The sequence below is a fragment of the Scyliorhinus torazame genome, chromosome 15 (genome assembly GCF_047496885.1).
Source record: "Scyliorhinus torazame isolate Kashiwa2021f chromosome 15, sScyTor2.1, whole genome shotgun sequence".
Classification (NCBI taxonomy): domain Eukaryota; kingdom Metazoa; phylum Chordata; class Chondrichthyes; order Carcharhiniformes; family Scyliorhinidae; genus Scyliorhinus; species Scyliorhinus torazame.
In genome coordinates this window covers 185,024,740-185,042,865 of record NC_092721.1, presented here as the reverse complement: position 1 = coordinate 185,042,865, position 18,126 = coordinate 185,024,740, and the positions used below count along the sequence as shown (strand labels likewise).

General features: G+C 45.5%; 1 protein-coding gene across 3 annotated transcripts in view; it reads left to right on the top strand.

Moving 5' to 3' along the window:
- tubgcp5 (tubulin gamma complex component 5) overlaps positions 1–18,126 on the top strand; it is a 94,659-nt gene that overhangs the window by 1,151 nt on the left and 75,382 nt on the right. For all 3 annotated transcript variants that reach the window (XR_011935233.1, XM_072477255.1, XM_072477254.1), the window contains exons 2-4: positions 13,283–13,336; positions 13,426–13,534; positions 17,598–17,694. Coding sequence is in view for 2 of the 3 variants with exons in the window: in XM_072477255.1 (XP_072333356.1) it covers positions 13,283–13,336; positions 13,426–13,534; positions 17,598–17,694 (260 nt within the window). In the remaining variant the exon portion in view is untranslated. The remainder of the gene's footprint in view (positions 1–13,282; positions 13,337–13,425; positions 13,535–17,597; positions 17,695–18,126) is intronic.

Sequence of the window (18,126 nt, the reverse complement as noted above, 5' to 3'; positions counted from 1 at the left end):
TGTCTTCAATGTGGGTGGTATCAGGCATCCTTGCAGGTGCACCTGGTCATTGCAGAAGCGGCTTGCTGCTTTGGCCTCTGGAGGGGCTTCCATTGGTGCAAGTAGCCTGGAATGCAGGCTGAATGCATGGGGTACTGTGGCAGTTGATGGTGCTTGGTCACTAAGTGATGCTGGTTTTGTATGTAATGAGCACCATCCAAGGCAACTGCACAGCTGTTTGGCTGTGAGATATGGCTGTGTGCCACTGCCAGTGTGTCGTGGCTGTGTGTGGTCTGAATCCTGACCGCTTGACCAGGTTCTAAAGGGCAGGGTTTACAAATGTTTCAATCGTAATACCTATTTCCACTTATTTGCTGCTTGATGAGGATATCACTCATGTTGGTTTCGACTGGGTTGCAAGAGGGCCTTGGCAATGGGGATCATGGAGAACATTTGCTGTGCTGATGAGGGCAGACCCTGTCTCACTACATTTCACGGGCTGAGGAGTGCAGCATAGAAATCTCGTGGTTTCGGGCATATTTCTCAAGTTGGTACTTGGCTGAGCGTACCACCTGATCTGTCAGGCCAACCTTTGGGTGCAGGGGACTACTCGTAATATGCTCAAAGTCCCATGTGTGTCCCTGAGCTCCCTGGAGATGAGGGTTGTCTGTCCCCTTTGGATTTCGGCGGCAGCGGTGCGCAGGGGCCTTCTGGGAGGTGAGTACTTACTTTAAAAAGCCTTACCTTTACAGGAGCAGCCCTTTGGATTTCGGCGGCAGCGGTGCGCAGGGGCCTTCTGGGAGGTGAGTACTTACTTTAAAAAGCCTTACCTTTACAGGAGCAACCCTTTGGATTTCGGCGGCAGCGGTGCGCAGGGGCCTTCTGGGAGGTGAGTACTTACTTTAAAAAGCCTTACCTTTACAGGAGCAGCCCTTTGGATTTCGGCGGCAGCGGTGCGCAGGGGCCTTCTGGGAGGTGAGTACTTACTTTAAAAAGCCTTACCTTTACAGGAGCAACCCTTTGGATTTCGGCGGCAGCGGTGCGCAGGGGCCTTCTGGGAGGTGAGTACTTACTTTAAAAAGCCTTACCTTTACAGGAGCAGCCCTTTGGATTTCGGCGGCAGCGGTGCGCAGGGGCCTTCTGGGAGGTGAGTACTTACTTTAAAAAGCCTTACCTTTACAGGAGCAACCCTTTGGATTTCGGCGGCAGCGGTGCGCAGGGGCCTTCTGGGAGGTGAGTACTTACTTTAAAAAGCCTTGCCTTACAGGAGCAGCCCTTTGGATTTCGGCGGCAGCGGTGCGCAGGGGCCTTCTGGGAGGTGAGTAGTGACTTTAAAAAGCCTTACCTGGTCCCGTGTCTGTTCTTCTTTTCTGTTTTATTTGTTTTTATATAAGGCGGGAACCGGAAGTTCGACCCGCGGACCTCTGGGACGTTCCCCCCCCCCCCCACCAATAAATTATGGTGGAGAGGAAACCTGAGACACTACACGTGTAGTGTCTCCCACCCGCCCTCCTCCTCTAACCTAATAATAAGACCCATTGGTGTGAGGTAAGTGCCATATTATATTATTATTATATTATTAGCATTGTGCAGGTCAAGGTTCGGAGGTGGAGGAGCAGTCTCTGTCAGCGAGAGAACCTGAGAACATCTAAGACACTCAGAAGGTAAGTAAGTGATTTTTACTCATTTTTACTTTTATACCTTTTTTCAAATTGTGTGTGTCGGGGGGAAACTGAAGTGACATCACAGAAAAGCTGTGGCCAGAGTGGCTGGTTGGGATTCTACACTAAATTTAAAAAAAAAATTTGAGTATTTGGTAACTAATTAAACATAATAACTTAATTATAATTTAGAGGTATATCTAAGCCAGAGATCGGAGAGTACTATAGTTAGCTATCGCATTTCTATTAGAAATCTAGTGCTAGGAAACAGATAGTTGACAGTAACTTTGAAATTTAAAAAATATATATTTTTTAAAAAAGACTAATTTTAATTTTAATTAATTGACGCAATGTCAGTTAGAGGGGTGCTGTGCTCTGACTGTGAGATGTGGCAGGTCCGGGAGGCTTCCAGCGTCCCGGATGGCTTCATCTGAAGAAAGTGCACCCAACTGGAGCTCCTCACAGACCGCATGGTTCGGTTGGAGCAGCAATTGGATGCACTTAGGAGCATGCAGGTGGCGGAAAGCGTCATAGATCGCAGTTATGTAAATGTGGTCACACCCAAGGTGCAGGCAGAGAAATGGGTGACCACCAGAAAGGGCAGGCAGTCAGTGCAGGAATCCCCTGTGGTTGTCCCCCTCTCGAACAGATATACCCCTTTGGATATTGTCGGGGGGGGATAGCCTATCAGGGGAAAACAGCAGCAGCCAGAGCAGTGGCACCACGGCTGGCTCTGATGTTCAGAAGGGAGGGTCAAAGCGCAGAAGAGTAATAGTAATAGGGGACTCGATAGTCAGGGGCACAGATAGGCACTTCTGTGGACGTGAAAGAGACTCCAGGATGGTATGTTGCCTCCCTGGTGCCAGGGTCCAGGATGTCTCCGAACGGGTAGAGGGCATCCTGAGGGGGAGGGCAAACAGGCAGAGGTCGTTGTACATATTGGTACTAACGACATAGGCAGGAAGGGGCATGAGGTCCTGCAGCAGGAGTTCAGGGAGCTAGGCAGAAAGTTAAAAGACAGGACATCGAGGGTTGTAATCTCGGGATTACTCCCTGTGCCACGTGCCAGTGAGGCTAGAAATAGGAAGATAGAGCAGCTAAACACGTGGCTAAACAGCTGGTGTAGGAGGGAGGGTTTCCATTATCTGGACCACTGGGAGCTCTTCCGGGGCAGGTGTGACCTGTATAAGAAGGACGGGTTGCATTTAAACCGGAGAGGCATAAATATCCTGGCCGCAAGGTTTGCTAGTGTCACACGGGAGGGTTTAAACTAGTATGGCAGGGGGGTGGGCACGGGAGCAATAGGTCAGAAGGTGAGAGCATTGAGGGAGAACTAGGGAATAGGGACAGTGTGGCTCTGAGGCAGAGCAGACAGGGAGAAGTTGCTGAACACAGCGGGTCTGGTGGCCTGAAGTGCATATGTTTTAATGCAAGAAGTATTACGGGTAAGGCAGATGAACTTAGAGCTTGGATTAGTACTTGGAACTATGATGTTGTTGCCATTACAGAGACCTGGTTGAGGGAAGGGCAGGATTGGCAGCGAAACGTTCCAGGATTTAGATGTTTCAGGTGGGATAGAGGGGGATGTAAAAGGGGAGGCGGAGTTGCGCTACTTGTTCGGGAGAATATCACAGCTGTACTGCGAGAGGACACCTCAGAGGGCAGTGAGGCTATATGGGTAGAGATCAGGAATAAGAAGGGTGCAGTCACAATGTTGGGGGTATACTACAGGCCTCCCAACAGCCAGCGGGAGATAGAGGAGCAGATAGGTAGACAGATTTTGGAAAAGAGTAAAAACAACAGGGTTGTGGTGATGGGAGACTTCAACTTCAACAATATTGACTGGCACTCATTTAGTGCCAGGGGCTTAGACGGGGCGGAGTTTGTAAGGAGCATCCAGGAGGGCTTCTTAAAACAATATGTAGACAGTCCAACTAGGGAAGGGGCGGTACTGGACCTGGTATTGGGGAATGAGCCCGGCCAGGTGGTAGATGTTTCAGTAGGGGAGCATTTCGGTAACAGTGACCACAATTCAGTAAGTTTTAAAGTACTGGTGGACAAGGATAAGAGTGGTCCGAGGATGAATGTGCTAAATTGGGGGAAGGCTAATTATAACAATATTAGGCGGGAACTGAAGAACATAGATTGGGGGCGGATGTTTGAGGGCAAATCAACATCTGACATGTGGGAGGCTTTCAAGTGGCAGTTGAAAGGAATACAGGACCGGCATCTTCCTGTGAGGAAGAAAGATAAATACGGCAATTTTCGGGAACCTTGGATGACTAGTGATATTGTAGGCCTCGTCAAAAAGAAAAAGGAGGCATTTGTCAGGGCTAAAAGGCTGGGAACAGACAAAGCCTGTGTGGAATATAAGGAAAGTAGGAAGGAACTTAAGCAAGGAGTCAGGAGGGCTAGAAGGGGTCACGAAAAGTCATTGGCAAATAGGGTTAAGGAAAATCCCAAGGCTTTTTACACGTACATAAAAAGCAAGAGGGTAGCCAGGGAAAGGGTTGGCCCACTGAAGGATAGGCAAGGGAATCTATGTGTGGAGCCAGAGGAAATGGGCGAGGTACTAAATGAATACTTTGCATCAGTATTCACCAAAGAGAAGGAATTGGTAGATGTTGAGTCTGGAGAAGGGGGTGTAGATAGCCTGGGTCACATTGTGATCCAAAAAGACGAGGTGTTGGGTGTCTTAAAAAATATTACGGTAGATAAGTCCCCAGGGCCTGATGGGATCTACCCCAGAATACTGAAGGAGACTGGAGAGGAAATTGCTGAGGCCTTGACAGAAATCTTTGGATCCTCGCTGTCTTCAGGGGATGTCCCGGAGGACTGGAGAATAGCCAATGTTGTTCCTCTGTTTAAGAAGGGTAGCAAGGATAATCCCGGGAACTACAGGCCGGTGAGCCTTACTTCAGTGGTAGGGAAATTACTGGAGAGAATTCTTCGAGACAGGATCTACTCCCATTTGGAAGCAAATGGACGTATTAGTGAGAGGCAGCACGGTTTTGTGAAGGGGAGGTCGTGTCTCACTAACTTGAGGAGGTCACTAAGATGATTGATGCAGGTAGGGCAGTAGATGTTGTCTATATGGACTTCAGTAAGGCCTTTGACAAGGTCCCTCATGGTAGACTAGTACAAAAAGTGAAGTCACACGGGATCAGGGGTGAGCTGGCAAGGTGGATACAGAACTGGCTAGGCCATAGAAGGCAGAGAGTAGCAATGGAGGGATGCTTTTCTAATTGGAGGGCTGTGACCAGTCGTGTTCCACAGGGATCAGTGCTGGGACCTTTGCTCTTTGTAGTATATATAAATGATTTGGAGGAAAATGTAACTGGTCTGATTAGTAAGTTTGCAGACGACACAAAGGTTGGTGGAATTGCGGATAGCGATGAGGACTGTCGGAGGATACAGCAGGATTTAGATTGTCTGGAGACTTGGGCGGAGAGATGGCAGATGGGGTTTAATCCGGACAAATGTGAGGTAATGCATTTTGGAAGGTCTAATGCAGGTAGGGAATATACAGTGAATGGTAGAACCCTCAAGAGTATTGAAAGTCAAAGAGATCTAGGAGTACAGGTCTACAGGTCATTGAAAGGGGCAACACAGGTGGAGAAGGTAGTCAAGAAGGCATACGGCATGCTTGCCTTCATTGGCCGGGGCATTGAGTATAAGAATTGGCAAGTCATGTTGCAGCTGTATAGAACCTTAGTTAGGCCACACTTGGAGTATAGTGTTCAATTCTGGTCGCCACACTACCAGAAGGATGTGGAGGCTTTAGAGAGGGTGCAGAAGAGATTTACCAGAATGTTGCCTGGTATGGAGGGCATTAGCTATGAGGAGCGGTTGAATAAACTCGGTTTGTTCTCACTGGAACGAAGGAGGTTGAGGGGAGACCTGATAGAGGTATATAAAATTATGAGGGGCATAGACAGAGTGGATAGTCAGAGGCTTTTCCCCAGGGTAGAGGGGTCAATTACTAGGGGGCATAGGTTTAAGGTGAGAGGGGCAAGGTTTAGAGTCGATGTACGAGGCAAGTTTTTTACGCAGAGGGTAGTGGGTGCCTGGAACTCGCTACCGGAGGAGGTAGTGGAAGCAGGGACGATAGGGACATTTAAGGGGCATCTTGACAAATATATGAATAGGATGGGAATAGACGGATACGGACCCAGGAAGTGTAGAAGATTGTAGTTTAGTCGGGCAGCATGGTCGGCACGGGCTTGGAGGGCCGAAGGGCCTGTTCCTGTGCTGTACATTTCTTTGTTCTTTGTTCTTTGTTTGTCATTATCTGCTGAGGAATGTCACATGTGGCTAAGTGTCTCTTGAGCTTGCTGATGATCATGTGGCATTTCATGTCTGACTGCTGGTCGATTTTGAACCAACCAGTGTACGAGGACCAAGTGCTCTTTACCTTTCCATTTAAAGATATCAGTCACCATGAGCAACCAAAGGAGACCCGGGATCTCATGTAGGTGCAGTGGTTCTTTGGCTGCGCCAAGTCTGTGCTGGGAGTCACCTGCTGATGGAAGTACGGGTGCTCTCAAAACAAAGTATTGTAACACTGGAGGGGATGAGAGTGCCTGCTTGAGTTGTTGAATGCAACAGTGTGCTCATGCCAACAGTCTCCACATTTTGGTGGAGGAGCTGACAAAGGGGTCCGGTAACCTCACTGTAGCAAGGAATGAACCTGGAAAGATAATTTGTCACACCAAGGAAGCACTGCAAAATGTGCTTGTCCTCTGGAATGGACATCTGTCGTATAGCCGTTGTCATGTCTGCATGTGACTTCACACGTGACCCATGTCGAGAACCTGGTTGACCCTGAATCTCCATTTAGTAGGGTTGAGCTTTAACTGTATGGCCCTGATTCTGTTGAGGACTAAACAAAGATGTGCATCATATTCTTGCATTGTATGACCCCCAGACCAGGATGACATCGGCGATGATTTTGCAGGATTGTCCTGCAGTTGTCCTGCAAAGAGTTGCTCTTTGAACCGTTGGAAGACCTTACTACCAGTGGCGATCTCATAGGGCATGCGGAGAAAACTGTAACTGCCTACCGGAGACATGAGTGTAGTGCGTTTCGAGGATTCTTCATCCCGTGGAATTGCCAGAACCCGCAATTCGCATCCAAGATGCTGAGAACGTTAGCATTTGGCATATCAATTATAACCTGTTCAACCGTCTACAGAGAGTGATAAGGTCTGAGCAGTGCCTTGTTTAGGTGAACTAGTAGATGCAGATCCTGGCCGTGCTGTCTTTCTATACTGCAGCTACCTTTGCAGAAACCCACTCTGTGGCCTCGTCCACGGGGCTGTGACACCCAGTGTCATCCGGTTCAGCTCATCGACCGCTTTCTGCTTCATTGCTAGGGGAGCACAGATTGGCCTAGGTGGCACCAAGTCATCAAGCACCATATATATTGTGGGTAGCTTCCCAATGGTGTTGCTGTTGAATAGGTCTTTATATTCTATCATTTCTGGGATCTGGTGCTAGAGAGTGTGCGCATCTGAACCGAGGTGGACTAGCCCCATTGTGATGCTGTCCCAAAGACCCAACAGCAGCTTTACGTTTTGGTCAACAGCGTGAAACTGGAAGCTGCATTGCGTGCAATGGAGAGTGGCCACACCTTCTGTGCAGATTGTTTGTCCACCACGTGTCGTGAGGTCCACTTGAGTGTTTGGATCTGGTGCAACATATGGGTTGATTTTCCACAGCAGTGGCCTGAGTAGGACGTTGTACTTTGCTCCAGTGTCGATCTTTACTATTAGTCTTGCATTGCTGCAGACAATGTTTAATGTGGTGAAAATCTCTCCCTTCTCCGTAATGGTGCCGAGACGTACAGTACTGTGTTTTTGGAGGCTCAGTGCCTCAGTTACTCTGTTCATGCTCAGAACCTTGGACAGTGGCTGGGTGAAATGTGGCTGGTGGCATAGGGAGATTGCTGTGGCTTGGACCTGTAGTATTTCACATTTTTGTTACAGTGTTTACCAAACGGCAAACATGCAGTTCTGTGCTATGAGTGATGGCTGCCACAGTTTGGGCACGACGTGCTCTGTACCACGGAAACCTCTTTCCCACCTCAATGCTTTGCTGCTTTCTGATTGCTCATTCAACATATAGGTGCTGATGGCAGATTCCAGCCTTCGACCCTTGCAAAGAAGCTGCTTGCGGATAACATCACTTTCAACCCCACACAGAATGCGATCTCTCACTAGTTTGTCGGTGAGGGTCCAAATGTGCATTTCTTTGCTAGGATAATTAGAGTCATGTTGTACGACTGTTCTTGCATGCGCGTGTCTCCCACAGACTCAGGTAAACATAAACATATCCCCCCCCCCCCCCCCCCCCCCCCCCAAAAAAGTCTGGGATTCCATCATGTCTTGCACAATCAGCGCCCCCTCGACTAAGCGCCACAACCCTGCTCTCTGGCTCACTGTGTCTCCCGGGCCCCCAAATCCCTGCCCCTCATGTTCACTTTCCTCCAATCATAGGTTGATTCTCTCCCACATTTGCTACTGCTGCTCGGCTCAGGCTCAGTATTAACCATACACTATCAGCAGCAAACACTGGGTGAACCATTGTATGATTGGATAAGTCTCTCCTTGAACAATTTCCATTGCAACATACCTGTTTGAATGGCATTTTCAAAAGCAACTCTGGGGGCCGCAGAGAGGGGCCACATGGCCTCCTCCTGTTCCCATTTTGTATGACCATGCATAACCTGCATGCCCTGTTTGGAAATATGTATTGTCCTGTATACAATCTTACATAATTCTACTATTTATTTGTTCTATGATCACTTGCATTTAAATATTGCCTTTGATGTGATAATTTTACATCCCAAGCCACTTTACAGGAATGCTTTTATGGGGTTGCCAACATTCAGAACTATCCTGAAATCTACAGGAATTGAGATTAATTTCCTGGAGAACCCAGAAGAAAAATCATAGGGACATTTAAAACAAAATGTGCTTTTGTGTACTAGTTTAAACATGTTAGGTATAGGAGAATCAAAACTGTTTGATTAAAAGTTGTTTACGATCCCAACTATACTACTGGACAAGTTAGACTCCAGGGGTGGAACCCAGCCTTGTAGATCCTAACTTTTATTTTTTGTTTAGATACGTGGATAGCAGCATTTGAACTTTTAATAAAATAATACAACATTTATTAAACAAGAAAAGATGCACTATAATATACTACTCCTTCACCCCCCTCTCTACCTTTACAGATTTCTAAGGATAACACAAGTTACAAAATTTGTTTTGTGCTCTAATATTGTCAGTAAGTAGTCCATGTAAACCAATAGGCAAACTGTGGCCGGACACCCCACACTCTGAAGTAAAGTGACAGATGCCACCCAAAACAACTTCAATGGATTTCTCCCAGTGTTCCTTTCCCTGGGCTGCCACATGCATTGAGGTTTCACCTTCCATGCAATCGTTCAGATATACAGCCATGCCACAGAGCATAAGTGCTTCACAGGCTGATAGTAAGGAGTCACCAAATTTCTGGTCACCTTGTATATCCAGCTTCTCACACACACAAGTCTCACACACACAAGTCTCCATCTACATTCTGCAGCTTCGTCCTTTTCACTTGGAGCCTCTCTCTCCTCCTCATCTTACTGAACTGGATCTTTTTTCTCCTTCCAGATTCCTATTCTTTTCCTTGATTTCACATTCTTCCTCTTCTGTCCCATTCCATGGTTTTTGGAACTTTTGACTTTAGTTTAGGACTTGCTTTCTGACCCTGTTCCAGAAGATTCTGTGAAAAGCTCCTTGTCTCTGAGTTACCTTGTTCCACCTGAACGTTTGCTGCCTCAGTGGGCCCTTGGTTGCTTGGCAACAACCAGTTTTTTTAAGCCCTGAGTTTGTTTTAGGGTTGTAAAACATTCATTAAAATGCAGGGCAGCTTTTAAAGTGAAACTAAAATTCAAGATGTCTTAACACCCAACTGCAGAAATATAAACTAAGGTAAACTTAAAGCGAAACCCACAAAAACAAATATATATATATTCCTTAATATTTCCTCTCTTTCCTCACACGATCAAGAATTATTCAATTGAGCCATGATGTTCTTTCCTATTGGCTATGCACTGTGTGGTTGGATGTGACAGGTGACCAATGAGTGTGGGGTTGGGGCATTTGGTGACCGGAAGTCAAGTGATGACATGTGCAAGAATACGTCCAACCAGAGTTTGCAATTCGAGCTTTCTGGAGCGCTCTGGAACGTTCTGGTGAATGAGCCAGGTCAGGTGATTGATGTTTCAGTGGGGGAGCACGTTGGGCTTAGCGACCATAATTCCAAAAGATTTCAAGTAGTCATGGATAAGAGCAAGAGTGGCTCGCGGGTGAGGGTGCTTAATTGGGCTAGGGCCAATTGCATCCAAATTTGACAGGAACTGGGGAATGTAGATTGGGAGTGGCTATTTGAGAATAAATCCACACCTGACATGTGGGAACTTTTAAAGGCAAGTTGATTGAAGTGCAGGAAATGCATGTCTCCACAAAAATGAAAGATAGAAATGGCAGGATTCGGGAACCAGGGAAATTGTAAGCTTCGTTAAAAGGAAAAAGGAAGCATACAATAAGTCTAGGCATCTAAAAACTGACAAAGCCCTTGAGGAGTACAGTGAAAGTAGGAAGGAACTTAAACGTGGAATTAGGAGGGCTAAAAGGGGCCATGAAATGTTTTTAGCGAACATAGTCAAGGAGAATCCAAGGCTTTTTATGCATATATTAGGAGCAAGAGGGTAGCAAGAGAAAGAGTAGGCCACTCAAGGACAATGGAGGGCAGTTAGGCATAGAACCACAGGAAGTGGATGATATCCTTATTGAGCACTTTGTATTGGTATTCACCAGGGAAAAGGACATGATGGATGTTGAGGCCAAGGATGGGTGTGTGAATGCTCTTGAGAATGTCAATATATCAAAGGAGGAAGTGTTGAGTATCCTAAATTGCATTAAGGTAGACAAGCTCCCGGGGCTGGATGGGATCTATCCTAGGTTACTGCGGGAGGCAAGGGGAGAAATAGCTGGGGCCTTAACAGATATCTTCACATCCTCTTTGACCACAGGCGAGGTTCCAGAGGACTGGAGAATAGCCAATGTTGTTCCCTTGTTTAAGAATGGAAGTAGGGATAATCCAGCAAATTATAGGCCGGTGAGCCTGACATCAGTGGTGGGGAAGCTTTTGGGAAAGATATTGAGGGTCAGGATACATGCACATTTGGAAGAAAATGGACTATTTAGTTACAGGGAGCATGGTGTTGTACGGGGAAGGTCATGTCCCACCAACTTGATTGAGTTTTTTGAAGTGGTGACAAAGAAAATTGATGAGTGAAGGGCTGTGGATGTAGTTTATATGGACTTCAGTAAGGTGTTTGACAAGGTCCCACATGGCAGACTGTTCAAAAACTAAAATCCTATCGGATTCGGGGTGGGCTGACAAGATGGGTACTGAAATGGCTTGGTTATAGAAGACAGAGTACTGGTACAAGGATGTTTTTCAGAATGGAGATCTGTAGCTAGTGGTGTTCCGCAGGGATCAGTGCTGGGACCTCTGTTTGTAGTTTATATAAATGATCTGGAGGGAAATGTGGGTGGTCTGATTAGTCAGTTTGCGGGTGACACAAAGATTGGCGGAGTTGGTGATAGTTTTGAGGATTGTCAGAGGATACAACAGGATATAGATAGATTGGAGACTTGGGCACAGAAATGGCAAATGGAGTTTAATCCGGACAAATACGAGGTGATGCATTTTGGAGGATCAAATCTAGATACGAATTATACCGTAAATGGCAGAACCCTTATCAACATTAACATACAGAGGGATCTAGGTGTGTAGGTCCACAGTTCCCTAAAAGTGGTAGCACAGGTGGCCAAGGTGATTTAAGAAGGCATATGGCATGCTTGCCTTCACCAGCTGGGGCATTGAGTACAGGAGTTGGGAAATCGTGTTGCAGCTATATAAAACCTTGGTTAGGCCGCATTTGGAGTATTGTGTGCAGTTCTGGTCACCATAATATCAGAAGAACCTGGAAGCATTGGAGAGAGTGCAAAGAAGGTTCTCAAGAATGTTGCCTGGTCTTGAGGGTATTGGCTATGAGGAAAGGTTGAATAAACTAGGATTGTTTTCACTGGAATGATGGAGGCCTGATAAAGGTCTACAAAATTATGAGAGACATAGACAGGGTGGATAGTCAGAGGACCGAAGGGCCTGTTCCTGTGCCGTACTTTTCTTTGTTCTATCTTGGAAGAGAATGTGACACCGAACCACATAAGAGAGCCAGATTACCAACAGCTTGGCCTTTAAGAAGTGCCTTAAAGGTGCTAAGAGATTTAGGGAGGGAATTTCAGTGCTTTGAGTCTAGGAGCTGAAGCCACAGCTACCAATGGTGGAGCAATTGAAACTGGAAATGCTAAATAGGCCAAAAATGGTTGCATGTCGAGATCTCGGAAGGTTGTAGGACTGGAGGGATTGCATAGATATTGAGAGATCAAATAGGAGAATTTTAAAATCGGGGCATTGTTTGGCCGGGACACCTCAAAGCTCAGCGAACACAGGCGTGATGGATGAAAAGACTCTGCGAGTTTGGACAGGGCCAGTAGAGTTTTGAATGACCTCAAATTTGTGGAAGATAAAATATGTGGGTTAAGGCCGAGAGCATTGGAGTAGTTAAGTCATAAGGTGACAACAGAATGCATGAGAGTTTCAGCAGCACATAAACTGAAGCATGGGCGATGAAACAGAGGTGGATTTAGTGATGGTGGATGTATGGTAGTAAGCTAATTTCAGGGTCAAATATTACACCACAATATGACAACCTCAGTCAGTTGTCAGGTGGAAGGATGGAGTCGGTGACCAGGGAATGGAATCTGACAGGGATTGAAGACAAAGCCTTCTGTTTTCCCAATGCTTAGTTGGAGGAAATCTCTGCCTCCCCAGCTCTGGATGTTGGACAAGAAATTCTAGATTATAAATAAATAATACTGATTGCTGCGAATACATATTGGAAGGCCCAGAATTAAACACACTGATACGAATTTAACCCAGTAACACTGTTATATTTTGTATATTTGCTGAATGGCATATGTGCTCCCAATGAGGCAGAACATTTAAATTAGTAATGGTCGATGGTGCATTTTGTGTTCTATGGTCGCTGCAGAACACCATTAACTTTTTTTGTCCTGAGGAAATCCTTCTTTAGAAAATACACTCATTAAAGCAGCGGAGAGGGTGTATAATTGTGCTGCAGCATATGTTTCCACCAAGTGGTTGGTGGGGTGGTTTTCTTGAACAGTGAAGCAGTGGATGGGAGACCACAAGCAGGCATATTTGTGGTTGATTCTCTGCGTTTTGCTGTTCAATTCAGATATTGAGCAAAGTTTGGGAGTAATGCAGCTCTTCATTAACTTGGGTAAAAAGTAAAAGTTATTGTGCTGCAAAAGTTCTCATTATTTTTTTAAAAATTGGTTATACTGGTAGAAAAGAAAATTTGTGATCTTTAGACTCACCAGTAAAACCTTGCTTGCTTTGTAAGAAGTAATATTTTATTCCTGGTTTAAGCGAGTTTTACTTAATTTAATTTAACTATTACAAGATATTTGATTTTGACTTTTTAATTCTTTCAGATTCCATCGGTTTCTTGATGTAGACAGCCACAAAATAACACGTGTGATTGATGGGTGAGTTCTTCCAATTACTTATGCACGGCCTTTGTTTTAGAGTAGTTGTGCAATGCTAGCAACTGATGTGAGCTCCTTTTGCTTTTCAGAATTCATGAAAAGCTGATTATTCATTCAGAGCTCCCTAAAGCTGTAAGCTGGCGGAGGCTAACTGATGAGTTTCTGGAGTTGCCCCTTGAGACTGTTGAAGGAACAAAGGTAGCTGATGTTTTGAATTGAAATTTTATATTATATTGAACTGGACTTCCTGTTTTGATAATTTTTGCAGACTCTTAAGAAATACAGAATCAAGTTTATGGATTTTTTAAAAAAGCTTCTACTTGTACTTTCAAGGCATTTATGCTTAAATAATAGGCGAGATCTACCGACCGCGTTGCGTCCAAAAGCAGCGTGGCGCACCCGGTAAATGTCAGGAGACCCCTCTTCCGGGATCGTGAGATCATGCGAGATGTCGCAGTGTAAATCCCGCCTCACCTTCTGGCAAATCTGCATATTAGAGTGAGACAGATAGTCTCATTCTAATATTCTCTAATATGCATTCCTGAGATCAAACTAAGGCGTGGGACCTAACCCCCTCACCTTGGAGACTTCGCTCGAGTGTGTTCAGTGCTGTTCCCCTGACAGAACAGCACTTGTGGGGGGTCTCCCAGGGGATTGGAGGCCCACAGGTGCTTATTCTCTGGACAAGGTGGCAGCCTGGCACTGCTGGTGGCATGGGGGGGTGGGGGGGGGGGGGTGCTGGCGGTGTGGGGGAGGACCTGTTCTAGGTGAGTTTGGGCTTCAGGGGTTGCGCTGGGGGTTTGAGAGATCTGGACCCAATTTAAAAAGTGCGTGCCGATCTCTCCCTACACTGAGGAGCTCCGGTGAGCAAGCTCCCCTGTGCAGAAAATGGGTCTAAATGCAGCCTCAGCTGCATGTTTCCTTGCTGAGGCCCCCCCGATCTACTTGAATGGCCATTCGATTGAGCAATGTTTCTCGGCACTCCGAGCGACGGGGAACACCCAGCTAATCACATGCAATATGGGACTCTGTTCCCATTCGGGTTGTTCGTGCCCAATATTTAATGAGTGCTATATGCCCTGCAACATCCCAGCAAGCGGTTCACTGACGAGCTCCATAAATATATATATATATATATATATATATATATATATAATATATATATGATCCACTATAATAATAATAATAATATAGTATAGTGTATGTCGTGCAGCTGGTGCACTTGGGCATCATTAGCACCAATCTTTGTCCTATCCTCCGTGGTGTCCCTGCATACGCACTTTCTTCATTCGTTAATGGGACGTGGGCGTTGTTGGCACCCCTAATCTCTGAGGGCAGTTAAGAGTCAATCACATGGCTGTGGACCTGCAGGCCAGATGGCAGATTTCCTTCCCTAAAGGACATTAGCGTCACAACATATGGTCAGCATTTCTGAGACTAGCTTTAAATTCCAAATTGAATTTAAATTCCACCAGCTGCTATGGTTGGATATGAACCTCTATCTGCAGAGAATTAGCCTGGCCTTCTGGATTGCCAGTCCAATAACATTACCACTACACCACCATCTCCCTCCATCACTATTTGCTGGATAGCAGTGAGGGGTGTGTTTTTTTGCCCCTCTTTCCTCAGCTGCACACATTGCAGACATACTGCGCTCTTTGTGATGCTTAGCAATTCTGTGGATTAACCTGCTGAGCCAGTGGGAAGGCAATCATCGGTGATTTTACATTGAGAAGATGATTCTGCAAGTAATCTTTTTAAGTTTGAGCCACAATAAGTCAGCAGGCTGCAATGCCGAAAATGAGAAAATACTCTATATCCAGAACTGACGAGCTCCATAAATTATGAAGGAGGGTGCCTTTACACTTAGACCATAAGACATAGAAGCGGAAGTAAGGCCATTCGGCCCATCTAGTCTACTCCACCATTCAATCATGGCTGATTTCAACTCCATTTACCCACTCTCTCTCCATAGCCCTTAATAAGACTTCTGCTGACTTAGAATGTGTTTGGGGAGCCATTTTATGCTTGAGATATGAGTCGTGTTTATAAGCTAATGGAACTGTTGTAAAGTGTCTAACTTCTTCACTTAAGTTGCTAACTTTTGTAACTGAGCACTGGTTAGCCTAATCAATGCAGAGTGGTTTATTCAAAGAAAAAAATATTTGCTCACTCCAGCTTTTAGTCCCGTGTTTGCTGAGTTTATACAGTCCCAGTTGTTTTTATTATTAAGAAGCAAATAAGAATTCTACCTTTGATTGAGACTGTGAAGGAACCCAAGAGGCCACTTTCACATTGACTATGCTTAATAAGCAAGACTTTTGGGAATAGGTTTTTGGAAGTAAATGATTTTACACTTTTTGACTCTGGAGTAAGGGATTTTAACACTGCTGATCTCTACTGGCAAAGAAGCTTCCAGGTTGAATATTATTTGGTTAGCTTCACTACGTTAGCAACTGGGATAGGGCAGGGATCATGGTTTACATAATGTGCAGGAGCTTGTGGAGACAATGGAGTTTTTCTGCCATTAGACCCTTTTTGGGAAGGCCTTCAACATCTTGTCCTATTCAGGCATTTGACAGGCCAGCAGAAGGTCTGCTTGGGATGAAGGACCCCAGGGAAGTCCTGCCAGTCAGGAGCTGCTGGCCAATCGGAGGCCGGCTGCTCTGTAGAACAGCAGAACCACTGAGGAAACCTCCCCAAGGCATGATCTCCACTAGATCCAGACCACTGGAGAATGATGGTGTGAGGAGGCACTGGCAGTAGGAGCAAATGGGTACCTTGCATTGGGAAGACCTGCCGCATCTTGTTCCTCCAAGAAGTCCCACTATCTAGGAGCTGCTGGCCAATCAGGCTGGCAGTGCCATTGAGGAGGCAGTGGCTGCTGTTGGTATGGCCCAAGACCTACGATTGCCGCTGGAGGGTGGCAGCTCTATTGTATGGCGGTGCCACTGAGAAAGCAGTGACTGTTGCTGTTATGTCATCTACCCAAGATACAATTGCATTAGATCTAGACCAGTGGTGAGTGATGGTGTGAGGGGGCGCTAACAGCAGGGACATTTTGGTAGCTCTCCCTGGGCTCCCCTTCCTAATGCCAATTCACTTGATCAGGCACTGAGTGCCTTTGAACTAGAGACAACCCCAATGTGAGCCCACGGGTTTGCTTGTTGTCATGCACCCTGCATGGTGAACACTCTGCCTGCTGCTGGGTTAATACCAGTGATGGTGGGATGTGGTCCTTAAGTGGACATTTTTCCACACAAAAGGGCCTCAGCTTGTGGCAGGGTGGTAGCCGGGGGGTGGGTGAACAGGAGGAGGGAGAGATTGCCACCTTCCTGCCTAAGTAAATCACACACAACTCATAATGCGGAAGGGCACAAGATTCTGTCCGATGTTAATGTGCCAGATTCCCACTTTTAATTGCAACAAAGTGAACCCTAGTGGATGTGCATGCATATAACGCTGTATGAAAACATATTGTTGATGCTTGCACCTGAGCACTGTTCACGGGGTTAATTATACCCATTGAAGTAGTCAGTGTCTTTATAATAATAATCTTTATTGTCACAAGTAGGTTTACATTAACACTGTAGTGAAGTTACTGTGAAAAGCCCCTAGTCGCCACATTCTATCGCTTATTCGGCTACACTGAGAGAGAATTCAGAACGTCCAAATTACATCTTTCGGGACTTGTGGGAGGAAACTGCAGCACCCAGAGGAAACCCACGCAGACGCGGGGAGAATGTGCAGAGTCCTCACAGACCGTGAAGCAACAGTGCTAACCACTCTGCTACCGTGCCACCTTTGAGGAGAGGGAGAAAATTTGAAAGACCAATGAATAGCAGAGTTGTACAGAACATGAAAGACCCTGGTTTGATGGACTGCTGTCTCCTTGGGATTACTACTGCTGGCTTCAACAGTCCTCAGATGAAATGAATGAATGAAAATCGCTTATTGTCACAAGTAGGCTTCAATGAAGTTACTGTGAAAAGCCCCTAGTCGCCACATTCCAGCACCTGTTCGGGGAGGCTGTTACGGGAATTGAACCGTGCTGCTGGTCTGCTTTCAAAGCCAGCGATTTAGCCTTTTTTAAAAAAGGCTATGTTTTATACCTAGTATCAGCATTTGTTTTTAAAACACCTTAAAAATAATTTATCAGTGCATGTTTGCAAGTGCAAATCTTGACCTCAAAATTTTATTTCTATATGTGACTCATTTCTTCAAAACTAATATTGAACTGGCTTCCTTCCAAACCTTGCAGACCAAGGAACACTATGCAATACTCTCCCTCTTATTGGCCCTTTCTGATTCACCTTCCAATTCTCAGTACACTGAGAAGGCAAGACAGAAGGAAGAGGGTGAGTCATTATGTTAATCCTTTATTCATTTGTGATTTGATTTAACAGATGGCTACATCAACCGATATCAATCCTTCAAATAATTGTAGCAATTATACATTTTATTTATAAGTTTGGGCACAAATTTAATTTAATGTGCGCCTGTTATGTTGGTTAAATGTTACACCTCTGGAAGGCACAAATGTCTTTACATGAGCTGGTAAAGCTCTTTAAAAAAACTTTTATTTCTCTTTACATAAAAAATTAAAATTGCCAAACTTTCTGGAAGAAGAAACAAAAATCAAAGTTTAATGTCTTATAACTTTTATTTAAAATTTAGAGTATCCAATTATTTTTTTCCTATTAAGGGGCAATTTAATGTGGTCAATCTGTCTACCCTGCACATCTTTGGGTTGTGGGGGTGAGGCCCATGCAGACACAGGGAGAATGTGC